General features: G+C 38.2%; 3 protein-coding genes across 3 annotated transcripts; 2 read left to right on the forward strand and 1 right to left on the reverse strand.

The window, feature by feature from the left end:
* Positions 1-3218: 3218 nt before the first annotated feature.
* LOC113740868 (uncharacterized) lies at positions 3219-3740 on the forward strand. The gene has a single exon (XM_027268383.1). The coding sequence runs from the start codon at positions 3219-3221 to the stop codon at positions 3738-3740; it is 522 nt and encodes a 173-aa protein (XP_027124184.1).
* Positions 3741-7327: 3587 nt separating this feature from the next.
* Positions 7328-7960, forward strand: LOC113740869 (uncharacterized). Its single transcript, XM_027268384.1, has one exon. The coding sequence runs from the start codon at positions 7328-7330 to the stop codon at positions 7958-7960; it is 633 nt and encodes a 210-aa protein (XP_027124185.1).
* A 9307-nt stretch (positions 7961-17267) lies between these two features.
* LOC140005519 (uncharacterized) lies at positions 17268-18993 on the reverse strand. Its single transcript, XM_072046524.1, has 2 exons — positions 18105-18993; positions 17268-17365 (listed from the first exon to the last, which is right to left on the reverse strand). The coding sequence occupies exons 1-2, from the start codon at positions 18991-18993 to the stop codon at positions 17268-17270; spliced, it is 987 nt and encodes a 328-aa protein (XP_071902625.1).
* Positions 18994-19472: the final 479 nt, after the last annotated feature.

Below are 19472 nucleotides of genomic sequence, written 5' to 3' on the forward strand. Positions count from 1 at the left end.
TTACGTGGCAATGAGTACATTTGAAGGAAGGAGAAATACATTTGCTGTTTTATTTGACCTGCCCAAACAGGAGTTGGTGCATTATCACTAATAATTTAGTATTTCAGCAGGCCAAACGCACTCAGTATTTTGGCGACAACTTGAGCTACCAAAATCAGATTGAGATGATTCTAGATTCAGCTTGAAACTGAGAAATGCTGTAAATTCTTATGAAAACATTAATGTCTGGTTCTCACGTTTTTATAGCCAAAAGTCCAAAAAGCTGAAGTATAGTTGTGCTACGATGTTCTTCTAACCAATTCTTAGTATTTTAGGCATATCTTAGTGTCTTGGCCTCCAAATGACATGATTCTTATGGCATTGGATTGCCAATGCAAAGGGCTACAATTTTCATGTTTAGAGAAAGATCAAATTTGGCATTGTTAATAGAGATTTTTGGCTCCAAATTGGATTTGCATGCAGATTAGTTGTAACTTGCACTGATGTTAATTTCGGTCTTCTCGCCGGTATTGCTCTGGTCCCAACACCGGCGCCGGAGTTTAGGCTAGTGTTGGCATAGGTATTCAATGAAAAACTACACAAAATTATCATTTTTTAGCTCCAATAAGCCCAATCCTACCCAATTTCAAATGCTACTTTAGGAAATTATAAATAAGGACTATCTAGGACGTTTTTAGTGGTGGAAAATATTAGCCTAACATAGTTTTAACATCTTTTTATAGTTTATTCTTGAGAAATCAAGATCAAATCCAGGCAAATCAAGGAGTGTGCAATGAGAAGATTGGATGAAGCAATCAAGAAGTTTTTTTACTTTTTTTCTTATCTTTGTAGCAACTCTTTGACTTCGTGGTTTTAATTTTCTAATTATTTTGAACTAAATTGTTTCTAGGGTTAGGGTTGTTATGAAAGAATTTGAATAATTTTTGTAGTTTAATTTCTTGCCTTTTGTTATAATTTATCTATCTCAATTTTTATTTCGTGTTTATACTTGGCCATCATATATATGCTCTTAGGGTTTGTATTGAATTGAGAAGGGAGATACAATCGTGCACTAGATAAATAAACATACTTAACCTAATCATGAGAGTAGGTTAGGATTTGGATAACGCACTTATATCACCAAAGTTCTTAAAGGGTTTAATTGAATACTTGCGATGCCGAGAGAGACATAGGATTTAATTAGGCACATTTTAGATATATCAAGTGATAATCTAAATAATTGAATACTTTTGTTCATGGTTTGTTAAGAAATTAACTAAATAATTGACTCAAATTCTAGATTAAAATATAAAATCTTAAACTCATGTCTATTGTTTTCTCACCATTATTTCATTTGAATTGATTATTATCTTGTTGTTTAGTTAGAAAATACAATTCCTTGAATTTGAATTTTGTTATTTTTTTAGAATAATTAAAATAGAAAATTAACTTGTCCCTATGAGTTTGACTCCAGGAATACTCTAGGTGATTTATTACTATGATCGACTCTGTGCGGTTATAGGAATTCGTTGATCAAGTTTTTGGCGCCGTTGCTGGGGATGATGTTTAATTTCTCTATTTTAGTTATTTCTCTTTTGTTCTCTATTTTTGTTTTTGTTTATTTTCTCTTATCTCTAGTTCTTCACTTTATTTTTAATTATCTTGTGTAGGTGTTTGGTATATGACTCGATTGCAGAAAGGTGATTTGGTGTACGATCCTGAGATAGAAAACCTGCAAAGTACTATAGGAAAGAAACTTATTTGCAGAAGTAGACATCACAACCACAATCACCTGGAATCAATATTGCAATAGAATTAGCAAGGTCAGCAAGTTCAACGAAGAAAGAATGGCAGAAGAAAATCGTGGCAACAATACTAACAATAATAATAACCAGCAACTTGTGTCACCAGTAGTTCTACTTATTGGATTTCGTCTGAGGGACATCCAGCGTCTCGTAATACCAGTATCCTCACATTGTATTAGGCTAAGTGAAGGGGTAAGAAACTATGAACTAAAGACTGTGCGCTTCAACATGCTATTTGGTTTTCACGGTCTGGCTAATAAGAACCCGCTTATTTTCATTCAGGATTTTTATTCCATAGTGTAGACTTTTCTGTTAAATGGACTATCAGAAGATGAATTGCGGATGAGGTGCTTCCCATATTACCTTAGGGATCGTGTGAAATAATGACTGTTGAATTTACCAGAGGAATCATTGACGACTTAGGAAGATGTGTACAGTGTACAACATCTTTATGAACAAGTACTACTCACCGCAAAAGACTATTGATTTACGGAACAAAATATGCATGTTTCTCAAATGGAGGGAGAGCCCATTCATAAGGTCTAGGAAAGGTTCAAACTGCTGCTTGATCAATGCCCTCATCACCAGTATCGTTTGGCACTACAAGTGCTGTTCTTCTATGATGGGTTAACTTTCACTACCCAAAACATGGTAGACTTTGCAGCTAGAGGATACATTGGGGACAAGACTCTGGAGAAGTTAGTTGAGGTTTATGAGTTGCTGTCTACCAACTCTCAACAAAAAGCGATCTGGGGTAAGAAGTGTACATGAAGTGTCTACACAAAAAGACTTGGATTCACAAGTGACTGAATTGAGTAGACAGATGCAATAAATGCAGTCATTGCTAACCCGTAAAATGCAACAATCAGAATTTTATGCTAATTGCAACATATATAGGCATACGACTGCGAGTTGCTATAATAGAGAGACCACCACTATGGTGGAGAATTTTAATTTTGCTAGAGCTTATAGAGGTCAGCGAATACAACAAAAGAATAATCCTTTCTCAAACACTTATAATCCATAGTTGCATAATCACCCTAATTTTTCATAGAGGGAGCAACCTATGGGGCCACTGGGATTTCAAGGTTAGCTGCAAAAACCGTAGTATCCTCCTCAACCAATAAAAGGGAAGAAGTCTAGTATAGAAGAGATGATGTTTCATTATATATGGATCAAATGGTCTAATCCCAACAGGCATCTATTCAGAGTCTTGAGAAATAGGTTGGACAATTGGCAAAGGCAATGACTGAAAAAAGGGCAAGGTAAATTGCCTAGTACCACTAAGATGAATCCCAAAGAAGTTACAGTGGCAGTAACACATCATTCAGGAAAAGTGTTGGATGAACTTGTTGAAAAATCCAAAGAAAATCAAAGAATCAAGAGGAGGTATTAATTTATGAGAAAAGACTTAAAAAGAAGGCAACTGATAAGATGTACCAGAAGTTTGTGAATATGCTTAAGAAGCTACATGTCAATGTGCCTTTTTCTGAAGTTTTGGCAAATATCCCTACTTATGCAAAGTTTTTAAAGGAGATAGTGTCTAATAAGAAGAAATTGAAAGACTTTGCAGAGTTGTCTCTTATTAAGGAATACAATGCAGTGCTCCAAAATCATCTTCCAATTAAGATGAAAGATCCAGGGAGTTTTACTGTGCCTTGTCAATTTGAACATCTTCTTGTTGATAAATGTTTATGTGACCTTGGATCTAATGTTAATTTGATGCCCTTATCATTTTTCAGGAAATTGAAGTTTGCCAACCTAGTGCCTACTCAAGTGATTCTACAATTGGTTGATCGTTCAGCGCATTATCCAATGGGTATTTTAGAAGATCTATTGGTTAAAATTGATAAATTTTATTTTTCTACTGATTTTATTGTTCTTGATATGGAAGAAGATATTTCTATGCCTATTATCGTTAGTAGAGGGTTCTTAGCTACAAGGGAATTAACATAGATTTAATATTTTTGAAGGAAAAGAAGAATTTAATATTTTTGAACCCTTAAAGTACCCTTCGTATGAGGAATCTTGTTCATACATTGCTACTACTGATGAGTTGTATGGTGAAATATATGTCTTAGAGCAGGATGTAAGATATATGCCTTTGCTTGATCGTCGCTTATATTCTTCTTCGACGGTTTGAAAGTGCAATGTTAATGTGAAAAATTATGCAGTACTGCGGACACATAAATTAGAGGATGTGCAAATATCTGAACCATTTCATCTGCCATGACTCCATCTAGTCTTGTTTGGCTAAAGACATAAAACTTAGCATTCATCGGAAGGCAACCCAACTTTCATTTTAATTTCATTTATCTTTTCCTTGTTTTTGGAATTAATGGCAGTGTTTATTTCCTTAGGATTTTATTGCTTTCTAGTTTGTGTTATTTGGTGGTGTGTTTAACCCCAATTTATAGTGTTCACTTGTTCTTTTAGGTTGGTTGGATCGGTTCTTGAGTTAGACTATTGGATGGTAACTGGCAACTTTCCTCCTACTCTGCTTGGTCATTGGAATTCATTTATTATCAGGGGAGTCTCACTTTCAGCTTTTTTCTTGTTATTATTTCTTTATTTTATCTTCAATATTGAGGACAATGTTGTTTTAAGTGTGGGGAGGGGTGAAAGAGTGAAGTGAAATTTTTGGTTAAAATTTTTAAAATTTATGTTCTTATTGTCTATTCCTTGAAAAGCAATGGAAAACAAGGTTTTTCTAATTACCAGGTGAGTTTTTAGGGTTTTCTCCATGGCTACCGTCATCCTTGGGTGGCACAGTAGTGAAGGAACAGCGTAGCCATGGATGCCCTTCAGCTTAGGGCTGGAGGGCAGCCCCCTTCACCATCCACAAAGTCGTTCGCCTCCCTCTTTGCAATTGCGTCCCCGTCACCAATTGATCTCAAGAAACCAACAGCGCACAAGGGTGAGCCTGCGGTCTACTTCTCCAGAGAAGATATCGTGAAGCTGGCTGCTCCGTATAAATTCACGCTGGTTGGTCAGTTTTCTCACGGCAGGCCGAAACTGGATGAGATTTGCAGATTCTTTACCACATTGGATCTGAAAAACACTGTCACCATTAGGTACTTAGATGCTCGGCATGTTCTGCTGTGATTCTCTCAGGAAGCAGATTTCTTGCGTGTGTGGACACGGGGGCTGTGGCAGGTTGGGAGATGTCCTATGCGAGTATTTCGATGGTCACCAGACTTCCATGTCCACCGAGAGTCTTCCCTAGCGCCAGTTTGGATTGCGCTACCATGTCTACCTATCCATTTTTTTGATAAACATAGCCTGCTTTCCATTGCCAGTGTGGTTGGTCGGCCCTTATTTGTAGATGCAGCCACTTCGTCGCTTTCTCGGCCCAGCATTGCTCGTGTGTAGTAGAGGTTGACCTCTTGCTTCCTCTTCCACAGCGGGTGTGGGTGGGTATGGCTGGAGAGGGGGATAGGTTTTGGCAACCAATTGTGGCTGAGTGTCTTCCGAAGTATTGTAATAACTGCTGGCATATGGGTCATGCACGGGAGGAGTGTAAGGCTGATGATCCGCTGTTTAGAAGGAAAAGAATGGGTAAGGAGATTCCAAGTGATGTTGCGGTAGAGGTGAAGGAAGATAGCACGCCTGAGCAAGCTAGGAAGGCAGATTATGTTCCGAAGGTAGGCATTACAGCGGGTGAGCTTCTGGGCGAGGGAGATGGAGAACCTTGTCTTGGATCCCCTTTGCGGATCCTTTGCCAGAAGTTAAAGCGCCTTAGGGGAGCTATCCAGGTTTGGAATAAGGAGGTGTTTGGAGATATTTTTCAGGCAGTTAAACACAATGAGGAGGAGGTGCGGCTTGCCGAGATTCGGTTGGAGACGGATGAGTCAGAGGAAGCTCGGGCAAACCTACACCGTGCACAAGCTCAGTTACATACTACTTTGCGAGTGGAGGAACTCTTTTGGAGGCAGAAGGCTCGCGTTAAATGGCTGCAAGAGGGGGACCGAAACACAAAGTACTTCCATTCTGTGATGAAATATCGGAGGATGCAATCTGTTATCCATAAGATAAAAAATGACCGGGGGGAGTGGGTGGAGTTGGAGGCTGCGATAGGAGATGAGGCGGTACGTTTCTTTGAGAAGCTATTTGCGGCTCCTCCGATGGCCACGTCTTCGGGGTTGCATCAGTATATCCCACAACTCCTGACACATGAGGACAACGAGGCATTGGAACAGGTTCCCTGCTCTGAGGAGATTCGTCGCATTATCTTTGAGATGGATGGTGAAAGCGCCGGGTCCGGATGGCTACACAGGCAAGTTCTTTACAGTAGCTTGGGAGATAATAGGTGACAAAGTGGTGAGGGCTGTTTGTATGTAGTTTCTTTTGTGGCGCTGAATTGCCACCGGCAATCACAGCAACTTCCATTGTTCTCATCCCTAAAATTACGCACCCCCAGAATTTCTCGTAGTTCAGACCCATCAGCCTGTGTAATTTTGTTAACAAAATTATTGCGAGAATATTGGCTGTCCGCCTGGCTCAGGTCTTTCCGAAGATCATTTCTCCTCAGCAGAGTGGTTTTGTGCGGGGACGGCTAATCTCAGATAATTTTTTGCTTGCCCAAGAACTCCTGTCTAGTATGGGTAAAGCTTCAGGGAAGGCTAATGTAGCCCTCAATCTGGATATGTCAAAGGCATATGACCGAGTATCTTGGGTTTTTTGACTATGGTTTTGCGGAGGTTTAGATTTGGTGAGTGTTGGATTGACATGGTTTGAAGACAGGTCTCCAATGTCTGGTTTTCAGTTTTAATTAATGGGGCAAGTGTGGGCTTCTTTAAGTCCTCACGGGGAGTTCGTCAAGGGGATCCATTGTCTCCAGGCCTATTCATCATTAGTGCAGAAGTGTTGTCTCGGGCCTTGAACAACTTGCTAGAAAATTAGGACTTCTAGAGTTCGTTAATGAGCTAATAGAGGGAGGGAGGTGGAAGACAGATCACTTGCAACTCTGGTTTAATGCACATGATGTGGAGCACATAACTAGCATTTCTCTTAGCCTTTATGACAGGAAAGACAGATTATTTTGGAATCATAGCAAGTCTGGGGTATATACAGTTAAAACAGGTTATGTTGTTGCAAAAGGGGGAAGGGACACCATGACCCGTAGGTCAACACCTGACTCTGAGACTAGCTGGGAAATTAGGAAGCATACGGTGTGGAAAAGATTGTGGAGTTTAAATATTAAGATGAAATTGAAGCACTTTTTATGGAGGTGTTTACAAAATGGGCTGGCTACCAGTGAAGTGCTCTATCAGAGAATTGGAAAGGGAAGCAACCTTTGTCATTGCTGTGGAGAGGCTACCGAAACCATTGAACACATGTTCTTTTTTTGCCCAAAAGCTCAAGTGGTCTGGAGATTAGCTCCAGTGAGATGGGAAGGGTTAGTTGAGTTACAATGCAACATGTGGAGATGGTGGGATGCTGTGATGGAATCAGCTAAGGAGGTGCAAGGAATGGAACGTATCAAACTCACAGTGAATATCCTTTGGCAGCGTTGGAAAGCGAGGAACAAGATGGTATTCTAGATGGAGAATGTGGGTGCAAAAATGATAATTGACAAAGCGCAGCAGGAGTGGATCGAATTTGATACGGCAAATGAAACAAACTCCCGAGCAACTGTATCATCAAAGAGGGAAAGACTGGTTCAGCATACTTGGGAGCCACCCAAGGAGGGAGTCATGAGGATTAATACGGATGCAGCAGTTTTAGCTAAAATGGTCAGGACCAGATTGGGGATAGTTGCAAGGAACTGGCGTGGGGAACTAGTGAAAGCTCGAGGAATCGTTGGAAGGAGAAGAGGGAAAGCTGCCACAGAGGAATCATTAGCGATCAGAAGTGCGCTGGAAATGGCTCAAGATGTAGGATGGACAAATATAGAAGTCCAGTCTGACTGCAAAATTGTAGTGAGCTCCATTAATACAGGCAATGTTCAGAATTGTAAGCTACAAACAATCCTAGAAGACATTGAGGCCCTAAAGAATAGCTTTGATAGTTGCCTATTCTCTTTTGCTCCCAGAACTGCAAATGGTTGTAGTCATGCAATGGCTCAATTTGCAGTCAAGTCGGTTAGAAACATTGAATGGGAAACCTCATTCCTAACATGGCTAGCAGATTTAGCTAGGAAAGATATGGGAGTAGTTACCCCTTTTTGTAACTAACTCTTGTATTATCAAGTGTTAATATCTATAAAATGTTATCGTTTGTTTAAAAAATAAAAAATAAAAAAAAGTGCTTTGCGGTACCAAGGGCGTGCCCTAAGATTATTCACCTCAGTTATGCTGATGATATCATCATTTTTTCAAGTGCTTGCCCCACTTCGCTTCGCTGTGTGATGCAGACGATTGGCTGGTATGAGGAGGTGTCGGGTCAGCAGATTAATGTCGACAAGAGCGATTTTTTGGTGCATGACATGACACCGAGTCGTTGTGTGGCTAGGGTGTGGCAAGTTACAGGATTTGTATTAAAGTCACTCCCGGTGCGATATTTGGGTTGCCCATTATTTTCTGGGCGGCGGAAGAGCAGGTATTTTATGGATTTGGTGCAGTCAGTTATCAATAAGATATCAGCTTGGCGGTCCAGATGCCTGTCTTTCGGGGGCCGAATTATTCTTATTAAACACGTCTTATTGACGATTCTGATTCATCTGCTTATGGCCTCGAGTCCCCCGAAAGGGATCTTGGCCTTGACTGAACGAGCCATGGCAAATTTTTTGTGGGGGGAAAGGGAGAATGGTTTTCGGCATCATTGGATAAAGTGGTGTGATTTATGCTCCCACACATCACATGGGGGAATCGGGGTCCACTTTTTAGCGGAGGTGTTCACTGCCTTTTCTTTAAAACTCTAGTGGCGGTTTCGTACAAGTAACTGCTTGTGGGCCACATTTATGCGTGCCAAGTATTGCCGACATGGTCACCCATGCATGGTGGGGGTGACCAGGGGCAGTTCAGAGGCTTGGCGGCGGATGCTCTGAGTGCGTGAGGTGGCGGAACAAAATCTCTGGTGGATGGTACGGTCAGGTTAGTGTAATTTTTGGTTTGACAATTGGTTGGGGTCTGACCCCTTGTGCCAGCAGCTGCAGAGTGTCTCAGATCACTCGGTATTGGACTTTGTGTTGAATGGGTAGTGGAACCTCAATCTGTTGCGGAGCTGGGTTCCGGATTCGATTGTTGAAGAGATTGTCAGGAAGCCAGTCCCGATGGGGTCCGGGCAAGACAGTGCTATATGGTGTCTGACAAAATCAGGGGATTTCTCGCTCGCCTCAACCTACCCCATATCCGGTGGGCAGCGGCCTGCCACTTTCATGTTTGATAGGGTTTGGCATCCTTTGCTGCCTATCAAAGTAGACTTGAAAAGCAATGGCTTATATTTCAAGATTTATTATGGTTAAAATTTATTTGTATGAATGTATTAAGTGTTAAAAGGTGTTGCATTAGAGTGCTTCTTTGGTGAATAGTTGATATTTTGAGACTTTCAATTTTTGGTTAATTTTTCTAGGTATTGTAAATATTTTTTTGGCATTTTTCTTTTAAATTTGACCAAATTATTAATCTTAGTTCTCTATATTATTGAGATATGAAGCAGGCTTTTATGTTGTTGTTTGTGCTTATATACTTACTTTATTATGTTGAAGCATTCTGCTAGTTGTCGTTGCCAAGTAACTAGGGGTTTTCACTTAAAAGTGTCAACTTTTGCTTTTAAAAAATGATGATGGTTATGAGTATGTAATTCTTAAACAGTGAAAAATTGAGTAACTGGGATCCTTCATTTAGGAGATGTTGGAACTTGCGTCAAAAGACTTGAACAGTTGAGAATTTAGTATATTCCTTTTGTTAAAATGTGAAAAAAGCTTAAATGTGGGGGAATTTGAAAAAATAAAGAAAAAAGAAACAAAAAAATGTGGATTATAATAATAGCCTGTGGATACATGTGGTTATATATTTGAGATTTTGCTTAATAGTAGGGTTATTTGCGGGGAAATGCTTGTAAAATATTTTATATACCTAATTTAGTTAGCCGGATATGAAAGGGTCCATGGTATCAAAAACCAATCGAAGAAGTGTTGACACTTGACACTTAGTTGGAATGGTTGATTTAATAATGATAGCCTTGAATATAGCCATTGTTTGTATTTAATGGATTTTATTCTTGTGCATAGTGTGGGGGTGTTTGATAGAGTATAAAATGTAGTGCATTTATACATATAAGTCACTAGTTAATATTATTTGAGCTTTATTTTGAGTAGAAACTACTTGATTTTTCTCTTATGTTGTTCTAATAGCTCAAGAGCTCAATTGGAGAGATAACAAACCAAAAATATGGCACGAAAAAGTAATGGGAGAAGAAAACATGAAGAGTAAGAGGTTTCATAGGATTGACATATTTTAGTGTTTTGGCGATAACTTGAGCTACCAAGATTGGATTAAAATGATTTTTTATTCAATTGGAAGCTAAGAGAATACTTTACAATTCTTATGAGATATTAAGTTTGGTTCTCACGTTTTTATAGCCAAAAGTCCAAAAATTGAAGTATAGTTGCGCTACAATGTTATTCCAACTAGTTCTTAGTATTTTAGGCATATTTTAGAGTCCAAACGTCTAAATGACATGATTTTTTGGCATTGGAAAGATAATTCAAAGGACTATAATTTTCATGTTTTAAGCAAGAGTTGATTTGGCCCTGTTAATAGAGATTTTTTTGCTTCAAATTGGATTTGTGTGCGGATCACAAGCAATTCATCCAAGGATCAGTTGTAACTTGCACCCGTGTTAATTTTGGTCTTCTCGCTGGTATTTCTTAGGTCCCAACATCAGTGTTGGAGTTTAGGCTGGTATCGGTGCCAGTATTCATCAGAAAAATGCCCGAAATTGTTATTTTTCAGCTCCAATAAGTCCAATCCTAACCTATTTCGGATACTACTTTAACAAACTATAAATAGGGGCTATTTAGGGCATTTTTAGGTGTGGAAAAGATGAACCTAGCTTTGTTTTAACATCTTTTCATAGTTTATTCTTTAAAAATCAAGATCAAATGGAGGCGAATCAATGAGTGTGCAAGGAGAAGATTGGAGCAAGCAACTGAGAAGTTTTGTTACTCTTTTTCATATCTTTGTAGTAACTCGTAGAATTCATGGTTTAATTTCATAATCATTTTGAACTAAATTGTTTCTAGGGTTAGGGTTTTTATGAAGGAATTTGATTAATTTTTCTCATTTAATTTGTTGTCTTTTGTTATGATTTATCTATCTCAATTTTAATTACGTGTTTATGCTTGGCCGTCATAGACATGCTCTTAGAGTTTGTATTGAACTGAGAAAGGAGATACAGCTGTGCACTAGATAGATAAACATATTTAGTCTAATCACGAGAGTAGGTTAGGATCTGTATGGTATGACGCACTTATATCACCAAGTTCTTAAAGGGTTCAATTGAATACTTGCGATCTTGAAAAAGACGTAGGATTTAATTAGGCACATGTTAGATGTATCAAGAGATAATCTAAAATATAATTGTGTGATGCGTTCATGATTTGTAAGAAATTAATTAGATAATTGATTCAAATTTTGGATTAAAATCTGAAACTCTAGACTCGTGTTTATTGTTTTCTCACCAGTGCTTTATTTGAATTGATTATTATTTTATTGTTTAGTTAGAAAATACAACTCCTTGAATTTGAATTTTATTATTTTGTTAGAATAAATAAAGTGGAAAATTAACTCGTCCCTGTGGGTTCGACCCCTAGAATATTCCAGGTGATTTATTACTACGATCGACCCTATGTGTTTGTAGGAATTCGTCGATCAATAGACAGACACACATATATAGATAGACACGTGTATGTGTGTGTGTATATAGACAGATACATACACACACATACATATATATACTTTTTTATCATAGACTAGTACCTAATAAATGTTACACATGTTTTCTTGTTTTCTATCATTGGTAGGGAGAATCTACTGTTAATGGAATTAATGAAATTATATGAATTAATTAATGAGATTAATGAGGAATTAGCTGTTAACATGTGTAGTAGCATGGAAAATGTGCACAGTCTAATAAATAAAAGTTGCATATTTTATTAGTACACTTATATTACACTCGCATTTGATGCATCCCTAAATTTAGGCACTTTTCCTAATTAGTTTCACTCCTACTAAAAATGAATGCATGCCTTGAGGCACCCATTAACCATAACCTATATTAAAATCATAATATCTTGAATTTTGAGCTACAATACTATAAGAAAAGGCATTAGATATCACATTTTCTTACCCTCTATTATTTTCAGCTGTTGCACATGATCAAAGAATTTGTACTTATATAATATATGGTACTATACAACTGGAAGCAAAATATTCAACTCTTAGAATTGGATGTTGATGAACATAAACATATGATTTGTGGGATTTCACTGAGAAAGCCTAAAAGGGATTCTGTCTTCTCAATGTGAATAGGCCAAGACATGTGATAAGTGTCTATTTTGCACATTTTTAGTGTATTTTATTGCTTAGATTTTGGTGCATTTAGTCATTTTAATAGCTAAATAACTAGGTTTCTAGTGAAATTTACATTTTGTAGTAAAAGTAAGAAACATTGCATTTCTATAGATTAAACTGGTTAACTTCATGTACTTGTAGGTTTAATAACTCAATCATCAAATGAAGTGAAGTGAGAAGATATTTGCATGATTGTTAATTATTTGAAGTGATTTGAAATGAACATGAAGTGCAAAATATTCAAAAGTGTGAAATGCAATCAAGTGGGAAAGAAGAAAAGATTGGCTACACAACATATTCTAATATTTTGGCTGTAATTCAAGTTACAAGAATTGGATTGAGATGACTCTTGAATCATTTTGAAAGTAAGACATAAAGCTACATTTCTTATGAAGACATCAAAATTCAATTTATACATTTTCATGGCCAAAAAGTTGAAATATAGTTATACATTTATTATGTCAAAAGCTAAAATAGGGTTCTAAATAGTTAGGTTTGCAGGATTTCAAAAAAGATGATTCTTGATGCAGTCGATAACTCAAAGGAACACAATTTTCATATTTTGTGAAAGAGTTGTTTCATCTTCCTTCATCAAGAAATTTGCAGCTTAAGTTGGTATAAAAATAGAGCAATTTTCAAAATCATCAGAAAAGTGCAAACCTGTATGGTAGGACAATACGTAGAACAAGTATGCCACCTACCTACATTTTCCACCATCCGTATTCATATTTTGACTATGCAACTGGCCCTACAACTTGTTGCTTATTCATACAACTTTTTGGACCATATTTTGATCAATTTTTGGTGGGAATTGCCCCAAAAATCATGGAAACTTGTAGGATCAACTTTTGGTGATTTCAATAAACAATTTACATCAACTTAAAAAAGTTGTTTTGGAGTTTGATTCATCTACAAATAGGCCCTTTATGACACAATTTTGCTTAACATTGAAAGGCTAGAAGACACTACCAAAAATGTAGTCTTCTTTAAAATTTCCTAGTTCCTTAGCTTAGTGTTGGTTAGTGTAGTTTATCCATTTTGTATTGGAGCCAAACAAAGATGAAGTTGAGGATGAAAATAGAGAGCTTGGAACTCAAATGACATGGGTGACATCCCTTCTATCACTTAGTGTAGGTTTGGAGAGTTTGAAACTCAAATGACATGGGTGGTTAGTGTAATTTATCCATTTTGTATTGGAACTAAACAAATATGAAGTTGAGGATGAAGATGGAGAGTTTGGAACTCAAATGACATGGGTGACATCCCTTCTATCACCTTATTTCCTGTATTGATTCTCATATTTAGTGAATATATAAGTTTGGTTCTTGTTTGTGTTTCATTTATGTCTTGCTAGTTTTTATACCTAACGGATGGATGAACATCTATGATTGTTGTGTGAGTTTTTCCATGGTCATTTCAGCAAGTTATTTAGCACTTTTGCTTATGTAATCATGATTAAATAGCCATTAGCTGTGATAATTTTAAGGTGTTAAGTTTGCAATGAGAATTGAGATTTAACACTAGTTCAAGAAAGTGTTAAACCTAAGGAGTATATTCACGAGACTAGATGTGCACTTTTGGGGTATTGGTGGGTTGTTTCATGTAATTTCATAAAAGTAAATGAACTTGTGGTTAAATTCGTAACCACTAGAGCAAGTATGGATTAGTCATAGGTATGACCTTATGGCTTTTTCCACCTTTCTATATTCATTTAACCAGTTGAATCACTTGTAAGAATAGTGAGGAATACCAGTCTTAGGAGCTTTTTATCATTGTTTTTGCTTAATTTTATTTCATACTTGTAGTGTAATTTTAATTGCTTTATTTGTGGTGGTCTAAATATTAAAGGAGTTCAAAAATCATCGGTAATTGAACATTCTTTCTTATGGGATCGATACCTAATATCCCTTATACTCAATAAATGATCTATATACGTGGAGAAAATAAGGTATTTAGGTTATTAAAATTTGGTATCTAGTAAAACCTCATCAAATTTTTTGCCCCATTGATAGGGAAGATTCGAAGCAATATCGATGCTAAGAACAACTTTATTAGTTTGAATATTTTTTGTTACTTTTTTTGTGTTTGTAGAGTCTAAAATCTTGTTAGTCATTTCTAGTTTCTTGTTGAGCCTTTTATTTTACGTTTAGTGTCTTGTTTATTTGTGTCATTTAGTTTATTTTTCTTGACTAATGTTGCTTTTGAATTAGTTTGAAAGCATTTTTAGGAATTCCAAAAGGATAGTAAATATGGGCGGAAATACATGAGAAATGGAAGCTCGACAATGGACCCTTATCATATGTAAATCTTCATAGATAGAGATAACCAAAGAATACCCTAAGGTATGCCATTTGAAGATGGCATGAGAGTTTTAAATGCTAAACATGATCATTTGGACAATATGATGCATGTGATTGAGCAAAAGAAGAATGCTAATGCTTTTAATTCAAATCATGTGATTTGTGACTTGTGTGAAGGTTATCATACAACTTATGAATGCATGCAAGTACAAAATGTGGATCATTATGATGAATTTGGGTATTACGATTCTTGTTTTGATCAATGCAACCCTAGTTTGGATAGTTCTTATGATCGTGGTTGGAATAATCAATGCGCATATAGTGATTTTTCTTATTTTTATGATTGCTAAACGAATATGTCCAACATGAGTGTAAGCCATCTTAGAAATTACTATTGAAAGATTAGTTAATGGTTCTAAACCATCTTGAGAGTTAGCTTTTGAAAAACTAGCTAATGAGACTTCCGACCATTTTGAGCAATATGATAATAAAATTGATAGGGTTGATGCTATAATGGTTGAACTCACCTTATGCCATGAAATAATACAAGAGCATTTGAATGTTATATATGTAGCTATTTCATCCAAGGATAGCGAATTCAATCTTAACATGAATGGTAGGATGTCACATGTAAAAATGGAATGTATTTTAATAATAATGAAGCATCTAATGTGAGTTTCAATGAAAATATGTCTTTTTTTTTTATTTACTCATTTATTGATGAAAAAGAAACCAGAGTTACAAAATTTTCCAACAGGCACTATCATATCCTATCCCTCTTTTATCTTCCTAACAGATGGCATGCCTAACCTATCTAGTCGAACCTCCCTACGCGTCAACTTTGGGAACATGCTTATATGATCATAAATAATAATAGCATATTGCTGATGGGAGAAAATCTCGGTTAGCCTCTCTGAAGCAATGAGAAAAGCTCGTCACGTCTTCTACTAGTTTCCACATCTGCTCTATCTCGCTTCGGATCTGCCACGGGCAACGAAAGCACTGTTGAAGAATCCCCACCAAAACCTGAGAATCAGATTGAATATCAACATTGACAAACCCCTTCTCTACGCACACCCTAAGGCCAGTTAACAACGCCAGTACTTCCACACGTAAGCTTGATGTTTCTCCGAAGAAAGCCAAGAACGCCAATATAGGCAACCCTGAATAATTATGCAAAATCCCACTGCCTCCACTCCATCCTGGATTGCCCTTGGAACACCCGTCCGTATCCAATGTTAATCCACCTCTCTCCTTCGCCTTCCATCGAACAAGCTAAAATCTAAAGCCGCTGGCATGTTGCCCAAACCATTCATACAACTGAGGAAACATGAACAATCCAAGCATCTGATTAAAGTGAATTTCCACCACCGAATTAATCTGTGAGATAATAGCTTGACAAATAGTAGCCGGTTGCATTGGATTCCCTTCAAAAACCGCTTTATTCCTCACCCTCCAAATGTGCCAGCAAATGGAGCTAGGCAGTATCGTAAAGGTGAATCGCCTTTTCTCTGAACTCGGAGATGATATCCACCAGGAAACTACTCGAGCCCGTAGGGAGGACCTTACACACGTGAGACCACACATGCTATTAAAATAATTCCATACAACCTTCGCAACCTGTCTCTCCGAAAAGACATGCTCCAACGTCTCGCTCACTCTGTCTTGACAACATAAACATCTCGAAGGCATCTGAATACCTAGCTCACACAAAACATCAGGTAATGGCAGCTTTCCTAGCAACATACGCAACATGAAGAAGGATACTTTCGACGGGATACAAGAGTGCCAAATCTGAGAGTGAATGATCGAAGAACAACGAGCTTGGTGTACCTCATCGAAAGCCAACACCAATGAGAATTTACCAGACGAAGTCAAGCTCCATACGACCTCATCAGCACGCCCTCCCTCAAGGACCGAGTGGTGCAAAATAGAAGGAATTAAATCCAATGAGATAGCTTGAGAGAGAAAATTTGCATCCCATTTCCCATTTGCAATGAAGTCTTTGAAAGAGAGGACTGGGTTCACCATAGTTTAAGGAACAACGCATCATTCCCCAGCCAATTATCATACCAAAAGTGGCAAGAACCTCATGGATTAGCCAGACCATAGATAGCTTCATTTGCCTACTAATGTTTAGCATTCTTCTCCATGTTCCTGAAGCGTGTCGACTCAGATCTACTTGACATCAGTGAAAATCCTTAAACTATTTAGCTCGCATAAAATTTGCCCAGAGCGAGGTTGTAATCCTAAATTGCCACCATAGTTTGCCAAAAAAGCTGCATAAACATCATAAATCCTCCTAATGCCCACTCCTCCCTCCTCAACCGGATAATACAAATGAGACCATCCAATCCAATGATATTTCATACCTTCCTCCGATGCACCCCAGAGGAAATTTGCACACACCTTTTCCACCGTTTTGAACATCGAGGCGGGTAATACAACAGCTAATAGCAAGTGCACTGGAATAGGCAGCAAAACATGCTTGATCAAGGTTAGTTTTCCTCCCGAGGAGAGAAACTTTGTTTTCCAGGACATGATTCTGTTCAAAATAGCCTGACCTACTTCCCCGAAGTATGATAATTTACACCTTCCAATATATAAAGGAAATCCAAGATACTGAAATGGGAAAACCTGCCGTGAGAATTGCGTGACTCTCTCAATCACTTTCTGCGAGCTGGTGGCAATGACGTGTGAACTAGGTATCCACTTTTTGAGCATTCATTAGTTGCCCCGAAGTCTACTGATATGCCTCCAATACCTGCATAATGCTTTTTAATGCAGCAGTCGATCCATTAGCAAAAATTATTATATTGTCTGCAAAAGCTAGATGTGTTATAGCAGGGCAGCCCGTTGGGACCCTAAATCCCACGAATCTCGCTTGTCGTGATATTTTATTTAAACCACATGACAACACCTCCGCTCCAATAACAAATAACATAGGGGATAAGGGGTCCTCCTGTCACAGACCCCTGCTAGATTTAAAGAACCCTTGCAACACCCCATTAATGATAACCTAGAACCAGACTTTCGATAATAATCTCCATACCAAGTCAATGAACCTCTCCCTAAAGCCAAATTATCGCAAAACATTAATAATATGTATCCAAGCCATCCGGTCATATGCCTTCGCCATGTTCAACTTTAGCACTACGTTCCCTTCCCGTGACTTCTTGCCAATGCTCGTTATCAGCTCCTGGCTAGTAAGTAATTTTTCATGATGTTCCGCCCCTGGACAAACGCTGTCTATTAGGGAGAGATAATTTTCAGTAAAATCGGATCGACACACTCCACCAATATCCTGGATACCAATTTATTAAAAAAATTGCAGAGGCTAATCGGCCTAAACTTAGAAAAATCTTGGGGATTCGGGACTTTGGGAATCAACACTATGGAAGTCGAAGTGATAAAACAAGGTAATTCCCCCCCACAAAAGAAGCTCACTATCGCCCTGTGAACATCATGAGTAATGATGTCCCAAGCAAAGGAGAAAAACTTACCTGTGAATCCATCCGGACCTGCAGCACTCTCCCCATCCATTGCGAAAACCACTCGTCTAACTTCCTCCATGGTCGCGACCTCCTCTAAAACCTTAGTGTCCTCCCCTGTGATTATCGATGGAATTAAATTTAGCAATCCATCCAAATTTGAATTTGTACATCCAAAGAAAAGATCTAAAAAGTATGCAATTGCTTCATTTGCTATTTCTTCATCTTCCTCTACCCACATCCCGTCTACCTTCTTGATTCTGTGTATCATTCCCTGCACCCTCATTTGCTTAATCACCGTGTGAAAGTGCTTGGAAATTCGATCTCCACTATGAAGCCATTTCACTTTGGCCTTTTGGCACCAATATTGCTCTTCTATTGATAATGCCCTTCGAAGCTCTGTTTGGGCCTTTCGTAACTCAACTTGCATCGCCTCAGAGTCATCATTCTCCACACCTTCCTCGACTCTCAGTAGCGTTGCCTCCGCCTCCCTAACCGCATCCAATATACTCCCAAAAGACTGCTTATTCCATACCTGAATAGCCCTCCGCGTCACCAACATGTTGGAGTATAAAATCCGCAAAGGAGAACCTTGCACTTCCACACTCCAAGCCCGGCGAATTACCTCCAATACGTCTAGTTTAAATGCCCATACGTTCAAAAATCGGAATGGTCGCGATTTATTGTCTAGCCTAGATGCAAACGAGATTTTCAATGGAGAATGGTCAGACGGGTGCCGTGCTAGATGGACAATAGAAATTGCCGAAGCGAAACCCAGACATTCTTCATTAATTAATAATTTATCCAGTCGCTTCCAAATTCGAGCTCGTCCCCTCCTATTATTGCTCGACGTGAAACTCGGTCCTGAGAATCCTGCATCAAAAACCCCACCCTTTTCCATAAATGTCATAAACTTCACGCCTTCGGACAGTGAGAAGGGTTGGCCCCCACGTTTTTCATGGGGGGCTGTTACGACATTAAAATCTGTCACGACCCCACCTCCCCCTAGTGCGTACCCTAAGATTTAGTGGACTGCCTGCCCAACTCTCGCCAGGACTCACTCACTCATTTCAACTAAAATAGGGTACAACCTCAAGAATAAAGGAAATAACAGTTACCAAGTTTGGCAAGTACAATTACATTCATTTCTGTCTCAAACATCCCTACAACCCCAAATACATCAAAAGATTGGAGTTCTAAATACATTCGACCCTAATTGAGAGACTTGTACGAGTACAATTACAAAATTCAAAAAAAAACTAGATTACGCTAGTCTATACAAGTCTCATGCCTCGCTCGTACACCCTGTAAGGAAAACAAATGGTGTGGAATGAGTTAAAAGCCCAGTAAGGTTCCAAATAGCAAGTTGACCATTATTTA

Source organism: Coffea arabica, chromosome 4e (assembly GCF_036785885.1).
Source record: "Coffea arabica cultivar ET-39 chromosome 4e, Coffea Arabica ET-39 HiFi, whole genome shotgun sequence".
In the NCBI taxonomy this organism is placed as follows: domain Eukaryota; kingdom Viridiplantae; phylum Streptophyta; class Magnoliopsida; order Gentianales; family Rubiaceae; genus Coffea; species Coffea arabica.

Bases quoted from the DNA above. Each gene is read 5' to 3' on its own strand.
- LOC113740868 (XM_027268383.1), top strand. From the start codon at position 3,219: ATGTACCAGAAGTTTGTGAATATGCTTAAGAAGCTACATGTCAATGTG.
- LOC113740869 (XM_027268384.1), top strand. From the start codon at position 7,328: ATGGAGAATGTGGGTGCAAAAATGATAATTGACAAAGCGCAGCAGGAG.
- LOC140005519 (XM_072046524.1), bottom strand. From the start codon at position 18,993: ATGGAAAAGGGTGGGGTTTTTGATGCAGGATTCTCAGGACCGAGTTTC. The intron at 17,366-18,104 runs GTAAGTTTTTCT...AGCATTATGCAG, and splicing joins AGGTCCGGATGGATTCACAG to GTATTGGAGGCATATCAGTA.